The sequence below is a fragment of the Mauremys mutica genome, chromosome 1 (assembly GCF_020497125.1).
Source record: "Mauremys mutica isolate MM-2020 ecotype Southern chromosome 1, ASM2049712v1, whole genome shotgun sequence".
Lineage (NCBI taxonomy): Eukaryota > Metazoa > Chordata > Testudines > Geoemydidae > Mauremys > Mauremys mutica.
Window position 1 is genome coordinate 11,807,707 of NC_059072.1, and position 18,367 is coordinate 11,826,073.

An 18,367-nucleotide genomic window follows, 5' to 3' on the forward strand; every position below is an offset into this window, starting at 1 on the left:
AGTTTCCTGGGTATTCTATTGACTTAGATTTATAAAAACCTGTATAGGAATCTATTCCTTACTGAACCTATCTCATAAACTCAAAGACGCAATACCATATAGAGGATTGCTCAGCCCACCTTGACAGATAAAATAAATATCCACCGGGGAAGAGATGGTGCCTTAGGTAATCTGGTCCCAAACTCCAGCTAGAAACTAACTGCAGATGTAATCCTCTGATCAGCGTATGTCAGACATCCTCCTCTGGGGCCAATTCACAAAGCATGCAAATCTGGCTCTTTAGAGTCAGAGAATCACAGACATGTTGGACTGGATGAGACCTCAAGAGGTCACCGAGCCCAGCTCCCTGCGCGGAGGCAGGACCAAATATACCTAGACCAGCCGTTCTCCCGACAAATGATTTGGTGGCCTCAGAGCGCGGCAACCAACTCTTGCTGGTGGCCACTTTCACATTTTTTCCTAAAATAATTAGCTTTAGGAACAACAAATAAATATGCACATATACCCATTCAAATCACTTCATTTATTTATGGCTAGCTAGTAAGTCTGCTGTGAAAAGTGATATTAACAAACATACAAGTGTCATTTTTCACAGCAAACTTACTCAGCCCTGGCAAGCCTGGGGACAAATTAAGCCCTGGAGGAGAGGTTGGGGGAGGCAATAGCAGGGGCTGGGGGGGGGGGGAGGGTTGGCTGGGGAAGGTAGCAGGGGGCTGGAGCCTGAAGCTCTGTGGCTAGGGGATGGAACCCAAAGCCACAGAGCTGGAGCCCGGGGCTGGAGCCTGAACCCTCATGGCCAGAGCCTACCTCCACACCACCCCTGGGCTGAAGCCCAAAGCCTGATCCCCACCATCCCTGAGAAGGTGGGGAACTCACCGGCTGCTCCTCCAGTGTTGTGCCCCAGGCATCTCGGAGGGGGGCAGGGCCCAGCCCTGGCTGGAAGCCCCAGCAGCCAACACCAAGGCATCCAGGAGCACCAGGGAAGGGGAGGAGCCGCTGCTCCCCCGGCCCCGCCCCCATCACAGCCCAGGAGGTTGTGGCCGCAAGAAAAGCCCCTGGTAGCTGCATACAGCCACGGTGGCCACATTTGAGAAACGCTGTCCTAGACCACCCTGAACAGGTGTTTGTCCAACATGTTCTTAAAAACCTGCAATGATGGGGATTCCACAACCTCCCTTGGTAACCTCCTCCGGCACTTAACTATCCTTAATGTTAGAAAGTTTTTTCTAATATCGAACCTAAATTTCCCTTGTTGCAAACTAAGCCAATTACTTCTTGTCCTACTCTGAGTGGACATGGAGAAGAATTGCTCACTGTTTCCTTCCGTTTACTTATTACTCAAGCTGTAGAGATTCATGCTTCTGGTGTGAGAGGCCTCTGGTGTTGACCAAGATGGTAGTCATAACACAGACTCCAGAGCACTGGTATAACATGCTTCTGATTGGCGACTCTGCTTTCATAAGTGGGCTGCAGCATTCTTCACAGGCTTCATTTTCCCAGAGGTCTCCATGTGCAGCCCTCATGCAGAGCAATGCGATCGTAAGGTGACAAGACCATGGATAATTGTAGCAAGGTTGGAAAGGAAACACTGTGCTCTTCTCACCGTTCCACTCGAATCCAAGCTGGGAGCCCAATGTTGTGGCCTTTATTGGGTTTAAGCTTTAGTTTAGATTTGCTTTTGTTCCTAACACATGTATTTTTAAGCTTGCAGGAGAGGTGGTTTTTGTCCTACTCATTCTATGAGCTGTATTTCATATGTTGTGCTACAGCCCTTGGATGCCAAGGTAATAATAGGCACTATGGACCAAAGGTGGCATTTTCCGACACGTCGATGTGAGTTAGGAGCGCAGTGAAAGTCATTGGGACTTGTGTGCTGAACTCCCCTTGGGCAAATTCCCAGCTCAAAGGCTAGAAGACAATGTGCAAGGGTTATCCACATTGGTCAACTGGGGAGGGGAACAGAATCCTCTTTCCAGGTCACTGGACTCCAGCCCAGATGCACAGGCCTATGCTCTTACCCTATCCTGGTACCCTGCCCTGCCCACCTGAACTTCATCTCCGATAACCTAGAGCATGCTGTCACGGAACACTGCTTCACAGCAGGAAAGACAAGGGGAGCTTCCTTGCATGGCCTCCTGTTGGCTATTTCCAAATGCAGTTCTTACACGTCAAGGTGCACATTAGCACTGCAGATTAGCATGTATGCACCCTGATCTCAATTATCCAGTCACAATGATACTTGAATTTGGTAGGCATAGCATATACTGTAGTTCTTAAATCTACCGTGCAACTCAATCATTTGATTAATAGAGCCTCAGCTGGTGTAAATCAGTGTCACACCGTTCACTTCAATGCAGCTACCGTGATTTACACCACTAGGAATCCGGGCCAATTTGCTCAGGTTTCTTTTGAACTTTAAATCTTCACTGCTAATACTGAAAGGAATAAAAGCTATTGTGGTTCACAGGGGGAGGTAATTTCCAAATGTGGGAGCTGAAAGATTCCACTTAAAACCCACATTTTGATGTTTAGGTCAGCTCTGGGGTGAGTAAGGTGGAGATTTTCCATTGACTCTCTACAGGAATGATGGCATGGCTACATGGGGACATCCAGGAAAATTAATCCAAATTAACTAAAGGTGTGAATTTGAAGCACACTTTGGAAGCGAATTAAGACACATCAAATTAAGGCCACTTTAATTCTGAATAATACTGTCCGTGCAGGGATTTAATGTGGTTTAACTAATCCACTTTAAAAATTAATTTGGATTCATCTTCTCTAGTGTCCCTGTGTAGACAAGCTCTTCAGCACCTAATTGCCATTTGTGTCTTTGAAAGATTTCCCCTCAAATGGTCATTTTTTTGTACACAAGTGCAGATTTTATTAAACGTGTGATTTGGCCATGCTATGAAGGCAGGCCACACTCGCAAAGAAGGTCTCACAGCATCAATGGTCATTACCTGCAGGGATGTTCACAAAGCTAAGTACAAACAAAATTCAAGAGAGGAGAGAGAAGAGTAAAGTGAAACAAGCCCTGGAAACACAATTAATTTAGCCAGTTCTTGGAACAAGTACACATGTCAACAGAGTGCAGCTTGCCAACCGTGTGGCAGGGTACACAGGTAAGATAAACACAACAGTGAAACACTTGCAGGAGATTAACCTTTCTGTAATCAGCATAATTAGTTAAGACTATAACAACATGCCTGCAGTACTAAAACAATAAATAAATAAATAAATAACAATTTAAACGATTATGAAGCTACTACCTGTCAAGAACATTGCTCTTTCATTAGCTATAAGCCGCAACACAGAGAAAATAATAAAACCGGGATATGAATTTTCATTGTTGAGCAGATAGTTCAAACTAAACAGTGGGTGATGTTTCTTCTTGAGGTTCTGATGAATATGGTTGTGGGTGGGGGAAGTGGTGGGTATTGGGATACCTGACCTAAAGGAGGATTTGGGGAAGATTTTGTCAGCAGTGTGTGTGGTGCTTTGTGGTTCATGTCACTGGAGGACAGAAATGGATGGGTTAGGGCACATGTCTACAGAGAGGTGGAAGGGAATTGCACTGGGACCAGGGGGATTAGTTGCCCCTGTATGGAGTGGCTGGGAATAGTTTGAGGGTAGGTATGACAGAGTGTGGATGAGAGGGATATGCTTTGGTAGAGGCATGACTCTAGCGACAGATGTTGCTTTGTATTGACTAATGAACATATCACCTGGAGTGAGTTATTTTTTGGAAACTCCATTATTTGGAGCGTGCACTGGAATTGTTGCTGACTAGGTCTAAGCCATAAATCATGTCCGTGCTACTATGTCAGAATCGTGACATCACGCGAAGCTTGGAAGGAACCTCTTGTAAGTGTAAGCCACACCCATTTGGTGCGACTCTCTGTCTCCTTCTGGTGGCAGCTAGGCCTTGGCTCAGAGAGGTGGGTCTTTCAGCTCAAGTAATAGAGGCTCATTTATGGATTTCCCAGGTTTGATCCCGGCTGTCAACAACCCATCCAGGGACATCAGCATTACAAGTGATAGTCCTTACATGGAATCTAGCTGGGAAGCCTCTGAGGCTTGGGAAGTGCTTCCTGGTCAGGGGGAGATGAAAGACACCACCAGAGGGGGACAGAGCACAGAGTGGGCGTGGCTTATATACGTAATACATAGGATGTCTGTTTCCCTGTACTACGAATGGACTAAGTTCATTATTATCATTGTCTCCGGTTAACAGTTTAAATAATTGGCACTGTGAATACACATAATTGGAGAGCTACCTCTTTTCCCAGTTGCAGGTGCTGGCACAGACTGAAGCAGAGTTACTTCTTTCATAGGAACAGGAAGGCCAATTTCAATAGGTCCTTCTCTGAAGATCTGTTCAGTGTCACGCAAACAGCGAGCCTGGGTCACAAGCAAAAAAGGAGCGATGTTAGGGGCTGAAAATGCCTACAAGCACAGGTATCTTATTAAACCTGCTTAATCCGCACAGGCGTAATTATAGAAAGACAAGGAGTTGGCTACTAACTGAAGTCATCGATTGAACGCATTGGGAAGGTCATGATTTTGGAGTCTTTGTTTCTTTAAAGCAACACACTGTGGAAGAGTTTGAGTCTCTGTGTTGTTATATATATATATTACAGCCATGCCTAGAGGCCCCAACCAAGATCTGGGTCTCATTGTGCTGCCTGTTGTTCACACAAAGAGTCAGAGACAGTCCCTGCCCTGAAGAGTTTACAATCCAAATAGACAAGACAGAGTGGAAGGGGAAATGGAGGGTGAAATGATTTGCCCCAGCTCACAGAGCGGGTCAGTAGACTAGCACCCAGGTCTCTTGAATGCCACACCAGCACCCTATCCACTAAACCATGCCGCTTCAGCCCACGAGCTGTTGTACCTGCTGGGTGCTCTCTATCATTGCCAGTGCTTCGGCCATGAGTTTCTGGTTAACTCCACAAAGGTTTGCCACTTTTGTCTGGCACTTGTGATGGACGTTCATGCCACATGCTGAAAGGAAGAAGTTTGAGGTGATCAGAGCCTGGGGAGGTTTGCATTATAAACAGCATTTGTTTGACATGAGGCAGAGCACTTCTATTGGCCTGAGCCAGAAATTCACCCCTGTGAAGCCCTATGTAGCTCAAGGCCTAAGCACCAGCTAAATCCTATTGGTGCATAGTCACTGTGCTGGCCCAACCTGAATAAGCCACAGGCTGGAGAGATGCATGCGGGCATTTTCCTCCCTAAGCCTGTGGGCAGATGTGGATCCACTCTTCAACCCTATGGATCATGCACAGGGCTGGTGCAAGGATATTTCATGCCCTAGGCAAAACTTCCACCTTGCACCCTCCCCCTCTCCCGAGCCTCCGCCCTGAGGCGCCCCCCCTGTGGCAGCCCCCCACCCCGCACCCTCTCCCGAGCCCCCGCCCTGAGGCGCCCTCCGCCCCGTGGCAGCTCCCCGCCTCCGCCCTGAGGCGCCCCCCCTACGGCAGCCCCCCACCCCCCACCCTCCGCCCTGAGGCACCCCCTCCCCGGCTTACCCCTGCCCCGCCTCCTCCCCGAACATGCCGTGGCTGCTTCACTTCTCCCGCCTCCCAGGCTTGCGGCGCCTAAGCTGATTGGTGCTGCAAACCTGGGAGGCGGGAGAAGTGAAGCAGCCACGCTGTGCTCGGGGAGGAGGCGGGGCAGGGGTGAGCTGGGGCAGGGAGTTCCCCTGCGTGCCACCCCCCCCAGCTTGCTGCAGGTGGTCCTCCCCGTACCCCCCTGCCCCAGCTCCCTCTGCCTAAATGCCGGCGGCGACCGGGGCCGAAGATCCGGCTGCCACAGTCACTGCTAAAGAAAATGCCGCCTTCCAAATCCTAGCGCCCTAGGCGACCGCCTAGGTCACCTAAATGGTTGCACCGGCCCTGATCATGCATCCTTGTGCATCCCCCAAAACGATCCTGCTGTGTGTGTGGGGGGGGATCCTCAGGCTCTGCCGTCAGCATGTCCCCATGCCCCCAACTATTAAGGAGCTATTTGCGTGTGTAACATAAACAGGATTTGGCTCTTAAGCCTGGTCTACACTGGGGGGAGTAGATGTAAGATACGCAACTTCAGCTATGGGAATAGTGTAGCTGAAGTCGACATAACTTATTTCGACTTCCCTCCCATCCTCACGGCGCGGGATCGATGGCCGCGGCTCCCCCATCAACTCCGCTACCGCCGCTCACCCTGGTGGAGTTCCAGAGTCGACGGGAGCGCGTTCAGGGATCGATAGATTGCGTCTAGACAAGACGCGATATATTGATCCCTGATAGATCAATCGCTACCCGCCGATCCGGCGGGTAGTCTGGATGTACCCTTAGACTGCAGCTCCTCAATAGAGTAGCCTTGCAAAGGCCCATTCCATCTACATTTGCAGAGCAGCGGGACTCACCGTCACACTTTAACCCTTGCCTCGCCAGGCCCCAAAGAAGCGTGCCACAGTGCTCGCAGAATGTCGGGCTCTTATAGTTGTAGACCTTAAACCGGTGAGGCATGTCTATCTTAAACCTCTCCTTGTGGAACTGCAAGAAAAGACAGCAGTGAAAATACTGCCCACTCTACATCGGCGCTGAATTAAAAAAAAGTAGTACTCATCATCCATATTATTCTATTTATTTTAGGGGGATTATACTGCTGCCCATCAAGTGGTCTTTGGCAGCCTTATTATTAGTTGGCAGGGTTTTTACCATGCCCAGGGAAAAAAAATCCTTGGGAATAAGCAATATATTGTACATAGAAAACAGGGTAGGGAAAAAAGTGACATCCATGCCAGTGCTGCATCTTTGTTATTGGGATTGACCAAACAGAGGAAATTGTCTATAGATTTACAAAGCCAAGTAGGGGATTTTGCCACAAAGCTCCCATCTTTGTCAATGGGAATTGTGTGGCTAAACCCACTAGTTAGCTTTGAGAATAACAGCCTAAAGTGTTTGAAGGGTGTAAACACCATGGAGGGACCAGAACTGATGAAGGGAAATGCGACATGGTGTAAATTGGAGCTGTGGGATGAAATTAACTAGGAAAAATGTAGTCTTAACATCCAGGAGGAAATGGCAGCTTACTCTCATTTTGGCACAGGGTAGGGGAATACTCCCTGGAACAACGATGTGAAAAAGCAAGATAAAAATCTTATAAAGGGGAATGTGTCAATATACAGATCTCCTATTAACAATCTGCAAACTTTGGATAATATATACACTCTTGCAATGGTAAATTCCTCGATTTTAAGGCCAGAAGGGACCATTATGATAATTGAGTCTGACCTCCTGCATCATAAAGACCAACGAACTTCACCCAATAATATCTCCCTCATGCCCATAACTTAGAGGTATAGCATCACTTTTGGAATCATAGAATCATAGAATATTAGGGTTGGAAGGGACCTCAGGAGGTCATCGAGTCCAATCCCCTGCTCAAAGCAGGACCAGTGGAAGATATCCAGTCTTGATTTAAATATTGAAAATTCAGTTATTAAATTTGAGTGCATCACAAATAAGAGATTGTGTGTGACTGGTTAGGAAGATGCAAGCAAAGGACACGAATCCGATCCATTACACCCAGTCTACACCAGTAACTTTAGTGACTTCACTGGAGTGCCTCCTGATTTACATCAGCATGAGAAAGCTCAGAATGGAATCCCTACGCCGAAATGTGACACATACCATTGTTTCTCTGCTATTGATTGCTGATCCTGTGCACTTAGCTATCACTTTATCAATACACTTCTTATGAATGGCAGCATTGCATTCTGAAAGAACAGATAAGTCACAATATTAGGAAAAAATGCCATTTAAAAAACCACAACGGAATAAATAATGATAGTAATAAAATAAAGCTTCTTACGCCTGCACTGGTAGCCTTGTTTGTTAAGACCCCTGGAATAAACACAAAGCTGGTTAATTTTGAATTTTCAGAGCGCTAATGTCAGCAGTATTTATGCAATGAAAATTGAATAAAACCACGTTGATTTTTATTAGCTCCTGTAGGGCTTATCTAGCTTAAGTATCTTTATTCACTTCAGCTAGTAGTTAGAATGACTGCCGGCGGCCCTCACAGCCCTTTTTGTGCCCTTTTCAACTTTTAATTTTGCATCAGTTAATGGCAAACTGTTTATTAGAAACTTATGTGTCTTTTAGTCACTGCATAAAAAGTAAAAGATAGGAGTGAATGTTCACACTGGTGCAAAGGCAATTAGAAACATGACAATTGTGTGTGTCATATCCCAGGAATGAAACATGTAACCCCTACATGTAACAGATAAAGGGCCTGATACCGTGACACTTACTCACACGAGGGGTCTTTACTCCTTCAAACAGTTCCAATGCCCCCAAACCTGAGGCCTTTTCTCAGTTTCCAGTCCTAATGGACTCAGGAGGTCATCGAGGGCGATCACACTCCCATTAAAGTCAATGGAAAGATTCTCAGGCCCAGATCTTCAGAGGTAGTTAGGCACCTAACTCCAATTGATTCCAAAGGAAGTTGAGAGGCTAAATACCTTTGGGGATTTGTGCCCGACTGACATAAATAGGAGCTGGATTGGGCCCTGCTCAGACAAACTCTCACTGAAAAGGCCCATTGGAGTCAAGTATGGGAGTGAGAGTGGGGTCAGGCGTCTTAATGGTGGGCAGTAATAATTCTTCACTGATGTTTGGAGGAATAGGTTCTCCTGAGATGATGATTAGTGTCTAGTGTGTAACAGAAGTACCTGGGGACATCTGCCTACACATGTACATGCTGAATTGCACTGGGCTGTGATCCAGGGAAGACCTGAAAGCATCTCACTTGCACCAACTGTGATGGTACCTCCTATAAGGCTTTATGGAAATATGCTTAGAATGTGTTTTATGCTACATATGCCATGTAACATATCTCCGTAAAGGTTATGATCTACTGAATGTATTAATCCTATTTGTATGCATGTATCATTTTTGTATTCGAAGTTATGAATGTTATGAATGTTGGCTGTGTACTGGCTTGATTTCTAAATAACCTTAGTAGAGCATTTGGTCAATTCCTGGGGAAAGGAATGTTGAAGTTAAGTACCTAATCAAGAAACACTTAAAGGACAATGGCTCTTGGAATGCTCCAATCCACATAAGAAGTCTACTCGAAGATGTTCAAGGTAGCATGTAAACAATGGATGCTACCTGTAAAAACTGTGAGTCATGCATGGACATGTGACTTGCCCAGGTGACTCCTAAACTCCATCTTGGAGCTGGACTTTGCATAGGAGTGAGAAGAGGGTCTCCACCCACAACAAAAAGTCTATTTAAACCCCTGGGAGACCCCTCCATTTGGTCTTCAGCTGGCTAAAGAGAGAGCCTCTCCACCCCCCAGGATACTTGAAAGAAACTGGAACAAAGGACAGTAACTACAGGGGGTGTGAGTGATTGCTGGACCCAGGCTAAAAGGAGATTAGTCTGTAAAAGGGAGCATTCTGGAACTGGTGAGGAGCTTATCTGTATTCAGTTTGATTAGACATAGATTTGCTCATTTTATTTTATTTTGCTTGGTGACTTACTTTGTTCTGTCTGTTACTACTTGGAACCACTTAAATCCTACTTTCTGTATTTAATAAAATCACTTTTTACTTATTAATTAACTCAGAGTATGTATTAATACCTGGCGGAGCAAACACCTGTGCATACCTCTCTATCAGCGTTATACAGGGTGAACAATTCATGAGTTTACCCTGTATAAGCTTTATACAGGGTAAAACAGATTTATTTGGGTTTAGACCTCGTTGGGAGATAGGCATTTGAATGTTAAAGACAGGAACATGTCTGTTAGCTGCTTTCAGGTAAACCTGCAGCTTTGGGGCAAGTAATTCAGACCCTGGACCTGTGTTGGAGCAGACGGGCATGTCTGGGTCAGCAAGACAGGGTGCTGGGGTCCCGAGCTGGCAGGGAAAGCAGGAGCAGAGGTAGTCTTGGCACATCAGGTGGCAGCTCCCAAGAGGGGTTCTGTGATCCAAGCTGCCACACCAACTCTCATTCATTCGTAGCCACAGAGTGCTTATGGAAGGGCAGCTGGTTAACATGATAGACAATGAGTTTCAGAATGAAAGGTGGAGGAAACACTGAATCATTGCATCTGAAGAAGTGGGTATTCACCCACGAAAGCTCATGCTGCAAAACGTCTGTTAGTCTATAAGGTGCCACAGGATTCTTTGCTGCTTCTACAGAACCAGACTAACACGGCTACCCCTCTGATACTGAATCATTGTACGTACCAGACGAACTCATGGCAGACAGAGCAAAATGTGGGTTGCGGGAAAAAGGTAGCAGTGAACTCATGACATTTGACGTTGTGAATTTTGGCTTGCTTGATGGCTCCCCGGCGCTGATGCAAGGAGAAAAACCCCTCTGTCTCGAAGTTAATCAGCTCTCTAGCATCTGGGAAGAAAGGAGACGTAAAAGTTCATTACGAAATTCAATTACTGTCTAGGTGTGTGGATATATACAGTATAAGTATATACAGTGTAAGTACAGTATAATGACAGTGTGTGTATACACTCACTGTACTTATAATGTATTTATACTCTGTGTTCTGAGCTGTCTTTTACTGGAGAATCTCATCAGAGTGCTTTACAAGCATTAATAAATGAAGCCACGCACCACCCTGGTGAGGCAGGTATTACACTCATTTGACTGATGGTGAACTGAGACACAGAGAAGTTCAATGACTTGCAGAAGGACAGGGGCTGTATAGTTGAGAATAGAATCCAGGAGCCCTGAGTCCCAGCCCTACCCTCTAGCCTCCTCTCTGTAACTATGCTGGTGGAAGCAACTAATGTGAGACCAAACTTGCTCACATAGATACTTAGTATAAAACTTACAAGAGATTACACAGGAATCCTCTGGTTAGAAATGAAGCAGGCAGAGGGCCCATGTCTGTTTCATGAGGGCTTTCATTCCACCACCTTAAAGCAGAAAGGGAAAGTCCTCCAAATAAGCAGTTAATCGGTTTAAATACCAACTTGCTGCTCTGAAACTACTGGTAGAGGATCCTTTCAGCATTTACAACGTGAACATATGATGGGGGGCATGACCTAGGAGAGGAAAAAGCAAGGGGAAACAGCTGGCAAAATTCACAATGATAATCCGAGCTGGGCGGAGAAAGGTCATTCCGTTTCAGGCAGGATTTTTATATTTCGTTCCAACTGGGAGTCAAACCCCAAAATTTCAAAATTCTCATTGAAAAAGATCCCCAGCTCTGGGGCAGGCTGCTGGTGGGCTGTCTGGAAGTTGTGCACCTTGGAAACTGGGGGGTCCCCAGCAGCCCACTAGGTGGCCCCTGAATCTCTGGAGTCTCTGACTCTGAAGCAGTCTGCCTAGTATGCGTCCCTGGAGCCATGGACCATGGAAGCCTTGAGGTCCCCCACGGACAGGCTGCCAAGGAGCCAGGTGGGTGAGCTGGCACAAAACACTGCCTGGGTTCCATTGTAACTTTGGTGAATTTGAACCATCTCTGTGAAACATTTTATTTTTGATGAATTGGCAAGTTCTGACAAAATACTGTTGCATTGGAATTTTTCCGACTAACTCTAATGATAAAGTGGATTGAACTGTTTGCTACAATGACAGTGTAGGTGTCCTTCATGTTGCACCCCCAGTGTAACTTAGCCGTAGAGCACATCTACAGGCAAGAAAATAGTTCAGTTTCCATGTCTGTTCAATCAGTGTTCAGTATTGCTAGCTATTGTTGATAACGAGGTCAATTGTGCCGGTAGAACTATCCACTAGGAAATGGATTGAGATCACCTTTATTTCACCTGGGACCCCTGAATTTTGGTTTCTACTGACCTGAACTAGCGCTGAGCTGATGACTTAAGGGAGAAAATTCTAGATCCTACAGCCAATGCCTCGAGCCCTATCTGACTTTCTTCCCACCTCTACCCATATTTTAAATAGTGTGTTTGTTTCCCATATATGTTTCCATTTAAATTCTAGAATCTTGGGTGATGCTATTTATTATTAGAAAAAGGCTATTTCATTCTGTGGCAAGCAACATTACATGATAACCCCCCCTAAACTACAGCCCCATGCTTCTAAATATATGTTTCCAAAGGCTGGGGTTGGCTTAACATGCTGAATTACAAGACAACAGGGACCAATGAATTGTTGCTAATGCTAATTCATAATATGTAGAGCACAGGAATTATTTAATGTATTGTTTCCAGCAAATAATTTTCTTAAAATAAAAAGACACGGAACCCTTTCTGATCTCTATAACCCGCAGAAGCAGAATGTGTTAATACAGACAAGCTCTTGTCTTCTCCTCTTGTTGGCTTTCACCAACGAAGCAGGGCTGGTTCTGGTTAGTATTTGATTGGGAGATTTCCAAGGAAACCCTAGGCTTTGAAGGAAGTGGTTTGTGTGGTTCAATAAGTCGTGCACGTCCCTCTATTCAGAAGTGAACTAATGCCCCAGCAGTATGGAAGTGCTGCCATTGGATTCGATGTAAGGGAGAGAATGTGCCTGGAAAACAGTCACAAGTATCTCTTTGGGATGTTGTTGACCTCACTGATGGTACCTTGATCTAAATCAAGATCTTAAGAGAAATGAACAGCTAAAATATTAAGTGATGAAAAGTGTTGCATAAACAAGAGGAAGTATTTTTGAGGCATGTTTTTTTAAAACCCACTGGGTGCTCTTTCAGATGCAGTTTCTTTGCAGTTCAAAGTACAATCTGTAATACTACAAAAATTTAGGGCTTGATCCAACTATGGGAGTTAGATCAGGACCATGGGGTAAATATTAATGAAGCTGTTTTCAAAAATATAGACCTTTCAACTCTTGACATGAGTGCTCAGGTGTAAGATTTTCAATTTACGTAGAACTGTCACCCTGAAAAAAGTGGTTAAAATTATATATATAATTTGATGAAAGATTCTTTTTGCATATTCCTTGTCATTCTACCAGGCCAGTACTGCTTTCCTATACGCTGTATTCATGAAAATACACAGTTAAATTCACAGTTAGCGTGCTTCTGCAAGGTTTGCGAGGAAAAAAACCCAACCCTTGCTAAATAATACAATAATATCAAATAGTGGATTGTGCAACAATTCACCTAAGTATTCTGTAGGAAGTAGCCTGCACTGAAGTATTGATTCGGACATTGCTACGTGCAATTCAGAGATGTACTATACACCTAACCTCTCTAAAGGTTAGCCCCTATGATGGGTTAATACTTCTATTTCAGTGCTGACCTGATACAGCGTGACAGCAGAAGCCTTACTACCCATCAGAGGTAGGAGTTGATGAGGAAAAGTACCAACGCGCACATGCTTCCTTATGAATTATTTTCCTTGTCTCATTGGAAGATCTTTCTAAGTTCAGGTTTTGTCATTAAGGTCAAAAGATGAAAATGTGTTTTACATGGCCATTTATGCATGTTGCCATCCCTTTATGTTGAGATTGCTCCAAACCATTATATTCTTAATGTATACATTTCTCAGCTAGGAGCTCTATACGGGGCCAGTCCAAACCTTTGAAATCAGTGGGAGTCTTTCCCTGGATGGGAGCTGGATGTGGAATTAGGTCCTTTTTCCTTCTGGGTCTACCCTAGTTGGCTTAAGGGAATGCATATGTAGGGCTGGCAGTTAGAGAATCCACTTTTTTACTGGTAAAGCTAGCAAATTTGAATGCAAATAACTAACGGACAGCAAGCACGGAACCCAGCAATGCTACATGAATCGCTCTTCGTAGTGGAGCCGCATTCAACCCATTGCAATAATCTCAATACAAGTCTATAGGTGAATCATCAGTATTGAAGTGAGCATTATGTTAAATGGTAGGTGTTTATCTGAAGGTGACTTGTCTGCCCCACGTAACCAGAAATCGAATTAATTAATCAATAAATAGTGTCACTTGCCACTCATTTCCAGGAAGTATCTTGCATTCATTAGCATTCTCCCTTGAGGTTTCAAGTCTAGCTGGTTGAGACAAGGAGAAAGAAAATGTGTAGATGTTAGACAGCAATACTGCTTAATGGCAATCATGTTAGATGCTTGAGCCAACTCAAAGCTAAAGTCTAGCAATAATCTCAGCTGGCAAGAAAAAAAATGAATTTCCACACAGAGTTCAATAAATGGCAATAAATACTTGGTTTTGGTTCGTTCATTATTAAACACAGTAACTACTGGACAACAAAGTACACCAGAGAACAAAGTGTATAGAAGGGCTGTGGAAGGACAGACAGACAGTTATAAGACTATGCTGCTTCTCATCAGAGGCTTGGGAACAGCATGCTAGAACATACGTAAGTATGGATAAAATAATAAGTAAGGCTGAGATTTGCCAAAGGAGCTCGGTATCCACCAGCTTCCATCAAGAGAACATGTCATTCCCAGTGGCAGCTGCTGAGCACTAAGCACTTTTGCAAATTTGGCTGTAAGTACCTAACTCCCATAGGCTTTAATGGGAGTTAGGTGCCTATCGATATTTTTGGTTTGCTGGCTGAATCAAAAAGTTGTTTTTTTTTAAAATTGTTTCAGGTTGACCCACAATGAAATTTTTCGGCAATTAGAAAAAGTGAAAAACCCTCAAGGAAAGTTTGATTCGACCCAACATGAAATGTTTCATTTTGTTTTTGAAGGATTTCTGCTTAAAAAAACCAACACTCTGAGCAGTCTACGCAGCAATGAATCAGCTCCACTGTCTGAGCCTCACGAGCCCAAGTTGGCTGGCATGGGCAAGCTGCAGGTTTTCCTTTGTGTGCAGACATACAAACAGGAAATGAAATTCAAAAGTTCCTGGAGCTTTTCCTGTGTACCTGGCTAGTGCATCGGAATTCAAAGTGTTGTCCAGAGCGGTCACAATGGAGCATTCTGGGATAGCTCATGGAGGCCAACACTGTAGATTTGCATCCTCACTACCCCAAATTTGACCCAGCAAAGTTGATTTTAGCGCTACTCCCCTCGCCGGGGAGGAGTACAGAAGTCGATTTTAAGAGCCCTTTAGGTCAACAGAACGGGGTTGGTTGTGTGGACGCAGTCATTTTTAAATCGATCTAACACGGCTAAATTCGACTTAACCCCGTAGTGTAGACCAGGCCTTAGACTCCATATACCCTTAGGCTCTGAAGTACCCAAACTGTTTTTAAAACAGAAATTAGGTGCTTTTGAAAATTTCACCCTATGGGTAAATCTTACAAGTTAGCATAGGTGCCGACTCTGTGGGTGCTCCGGGGATGGAACACCCACAGAAAAAAAAATAGTGGGTACTTAGCACCCACTGGCTGGTCCTGCCAATCAGCTCCTCCTTCTTTCTCCAGTGCCTCCCACCAGCCAAGGATCAGCTGTTCAGCAGCAGGCAGGAGGAGCTGGGGGGGCAGGAGGAGCAGAGGCATGAAGAGGCAGAGCGAGGGTGGGGCGCACTCAGGGCGGGGGTGGAACAAGGTAGGAAGGGGCAGGGGAGGGGTAGGGCCTTGGGGGAAGGGTGGAGTGGGGGCAGGGCCTGGGGCAGAGTGGGGGTGAGCACCCTTCGGGAAATCAGAAGGTCGGTATCTCTGCAAGCTAGCCTGAAAGCTGATCAGGAAAAACTACCTGCGATTCAAGTAATTTAACATTTCTCCAAATGTCATGTCCCTATTAAGAGTACAGCAATCACAAAAATACTGTTTGCTAAACAGTATTACCTGCAGCCTACCTGCTGGGATTATCATGCCATGTAATTAATACTTTGAGCCTGTTTAATCACTGCGTTACTTCAGATTTACACTGCTGATGCAGTGATATAACACTGAAGTGATGCAGCGGGGAATCAGTCCATTGATATTAGAAAGATTAAATTTTAAGAGCATTTCTCTAGAGCACATAAAATAATTCATATGTAGTCACTCATATTACTATCTGCCCCCAAAGGATTATCTAATCAAAGCTATTTTGTCTGCATGACTTATAGGAACCAGAATCCATGCTAATATAAGGTATATGTTTTAATATAGCAGCGACAGTTAATATGAAAGCATTAGGTTGCTCTTTTTGATGTTCATGGACTGCTTTCCATCAAGCAATACACAAGATGACTCCACAAGTGCTCCTTGGATGGCAGACATTTTTTGTTGGCGTATCAGTTACATTTTCAATCTGGTATGCACCTAGCGCCTCCCCTTATTCCATAACAGTTATCTCTAACAAGCCATCAGTGATGTTAAGAACCCAACGCGCTTACCCATATTTCTATCTTCCCATTGGTCTTCTTGCATCTGTCCGCCAGTACGTTGAGTTCGACTGTGGTTTCTGAAACCATTTCCGCGCTTTTGTCCTTCACAACAATGTGCATGACTCTACCCTTGTTGATATGGGCATCAAACGTGCTGTTCCAGGGTGGGTACATGGTGGGCTTCTTTTGGACGTACACCTGGCCATTCTCTGTTAATGGAAAAGATATTTAGACGTATTGGGATGTCCACCTGAGAGGATGAGACAGAATGGGCCTGATTCTCATTTATGCCAAGGCCACCATGCAAGCGAGAAGGGGCCCCTGAACTAGATTTAAATGTAATTTGTGCCTACTTAAAGACCTCTTTATTCTGCCACAGTCATGTAAAGTGACAGTGTAAATAAGAATCAAGTCCATTAAAAACCAGTGGATTTACACTGGTGTTAATCTGCAGTAATGCAGTTATGAATCAGGCCCTAATATCGTCTCGGTCAAAATTATTTTCCCAACATTCCTGCCTCTAAACTTCTTTGCCTTCCACGATGAAACCAAAACAAGTAAAGCAATTCCATGCTTTTTCCCTCTGAACCCAAACAAAGAAAGCGGTAGCTAGATCATTTCTGTGGAGGAAATGAGACCGGAGTCAGAGAACCTAGGCTTCTGTGGGAGGATAATCACTCGGTTTCCTCACAATTACTCCATCAAGGCCAGAAACACTGAAGAAAATAGGGGCAGGAAAATGTGACATAGGAGATACAGGTGCTGACTTCTATTTTTCCCAGTGGGTTCTCCATCCTCATGCCGCCACAGTTGCCAACTTTCATGTGGTAAATAAACACCCCGACTTTCACAATAAGCCAGAAATCAAGCTAATCCCACCTCAAAACAAGGCCAAAACAAGCCAGTCCCTAAGAACCCCAACACTGTATGTGACTAGATCCCCCGGCGTGCAGTCTGGGACTGTGGTGGGCCCGCTGTGCACCCCTGACTCTCTCCCGCCCTTGCCCCAACTTCCCCCCCGCCCTTGCCCCTGCTTGCCGGGAGCTGATCAAAAAAAAAAAAGAGAAGCAACAAGCTACAACAAGCACAAAGCTACAAGCCAAACAAGCAACAAGCTACAAGCCAAAAACTTTCCAACAAGCAACTCACAAGCCAATTAAGCCAAAACCAAGCGCAGTTTCTGCATTTTTTCAGAGGTTTGGCATGTCTGCACTCCGCCCTGAGGCCCTGCCCCTACTCCGCCCCCCTCCCCAGAGGCCCCGCACTCGCTCCACTTCTTCCCGCCCCCTGCCCCACCCCCTCCCCTGAGGCCCCGGCCTGCCTGCCGCTCGCTGCTCTCTGCCCTCCCACGAGCGCCTCCCGCCAGCCGCTGAACAGCTGATCAGCAGCCCTGCCAAACAGCTGTGGCTGGTGGATGCTGAGCACCCCTATTTTTTTTTCCTTGGGCGCTTGAGCCCTGGAGCAGCTATGGAGTCGACGCTTATGGTAGGAGACACGTCTTACTATGAGGTGAGGTAGCTTTGAGGCCTCCCATAAAACTGCCCAGCCAGTCTCAGTCATATTTCCCCCCACTCTTTAGTCCAAGTCTTGCCAGACTCTTTGTTCCAAACTTCTCTCCTTAGATCCAGCTGTAGCCCACTCCGCATTAGCCCCCTCCGCATCTGAATCAGACAGTTTCCACCTCCACACTGCCTGGGTGCCAGCAGAAGGGTGACCGAGAGGGCAGGAGAAAGGCTGCCCGTCTTCAGTTCCAGTGCCCAAACCCACACGGACTTGGAGCAGCTGGGAGAAGCCATTATGGGGAAAGCTTTATCCCCACTGTGACTATAAAAATGAAAAGAACCTCACCCATCTTTCTTAGTATTATAACCGTCAGTTTATACCCCACGTCAAGAACTTGGACTCTTTACTCAAGCTGAGCTCTGCTTAACAATAACCATCCTTAACTTTTCCTCTTATAAAATGTTAATTTAATGGAATAAGAAAATTAAAAATATAAAGCATGATTAAGTGCATTGTGGGGTAATGATATCGCCCGTCTGCCAAGTGTTAGCAGAGGTCAGGACCCTACGGGTTGGTTTCCCGTTGAAGGAAAAATCAATGACGCAGGGTGAAGGGGTTTATCCTTACTGTAACTGGTTTATATACACAATATACAGGAATCCATGAACAGAGGTAGT

At 45.4% G+C, this 18,367-nt stretch overlaps 1 protein-coding gene across 1 annotated transcript in view; it reads right to left on the minus strand.

Annotated features, from left to right (window-relative positions):
• Positions 1 to 18,367, minus strand: part of PRKCQ (protein kinase C theta) — a 66,269-nt gene that overhangs the window by 34,010 nt on the left and 13,892 nt on the right. The window contains exons 4-11 of the mRNA XM_045032460.1: positions 16,197 to 16,396; positions 13,897 to 13,957; positions 10,253 to 10,415; positions 7,864 to 7,895; positions 7,683 to 7,768; positions 6,413 to 6,542; positions 4,895 to 5,004; positions 4,278 to 4,401 (exon numbers count right to left, since the gene is read on the minus strand). Coding sequence (XP_044888395.1) covers positions 4,278 to 4,401; positions 4,895 to 5,004; positions 6,413 to 6,542; positions 7,683 to 7,768; positions 7,864 to 7,895; positions 10,253 to 10,415; positions 13,897 to 13,957; positions 16,197 to 16,396 — 906 coding nt within the window. The remainder of the gene's footprint in view (positions 1 to 4,277; positions 4,402 to 4,894; positions 5,005 to 6,412; positions 6,543 to 7,682; positions 7,769 to 7,863; positions 7,896 to 10,252; positions 10,416 to 13,896; positions 13,958 to 16,196; positions 16,397 to 18,367) is intronic.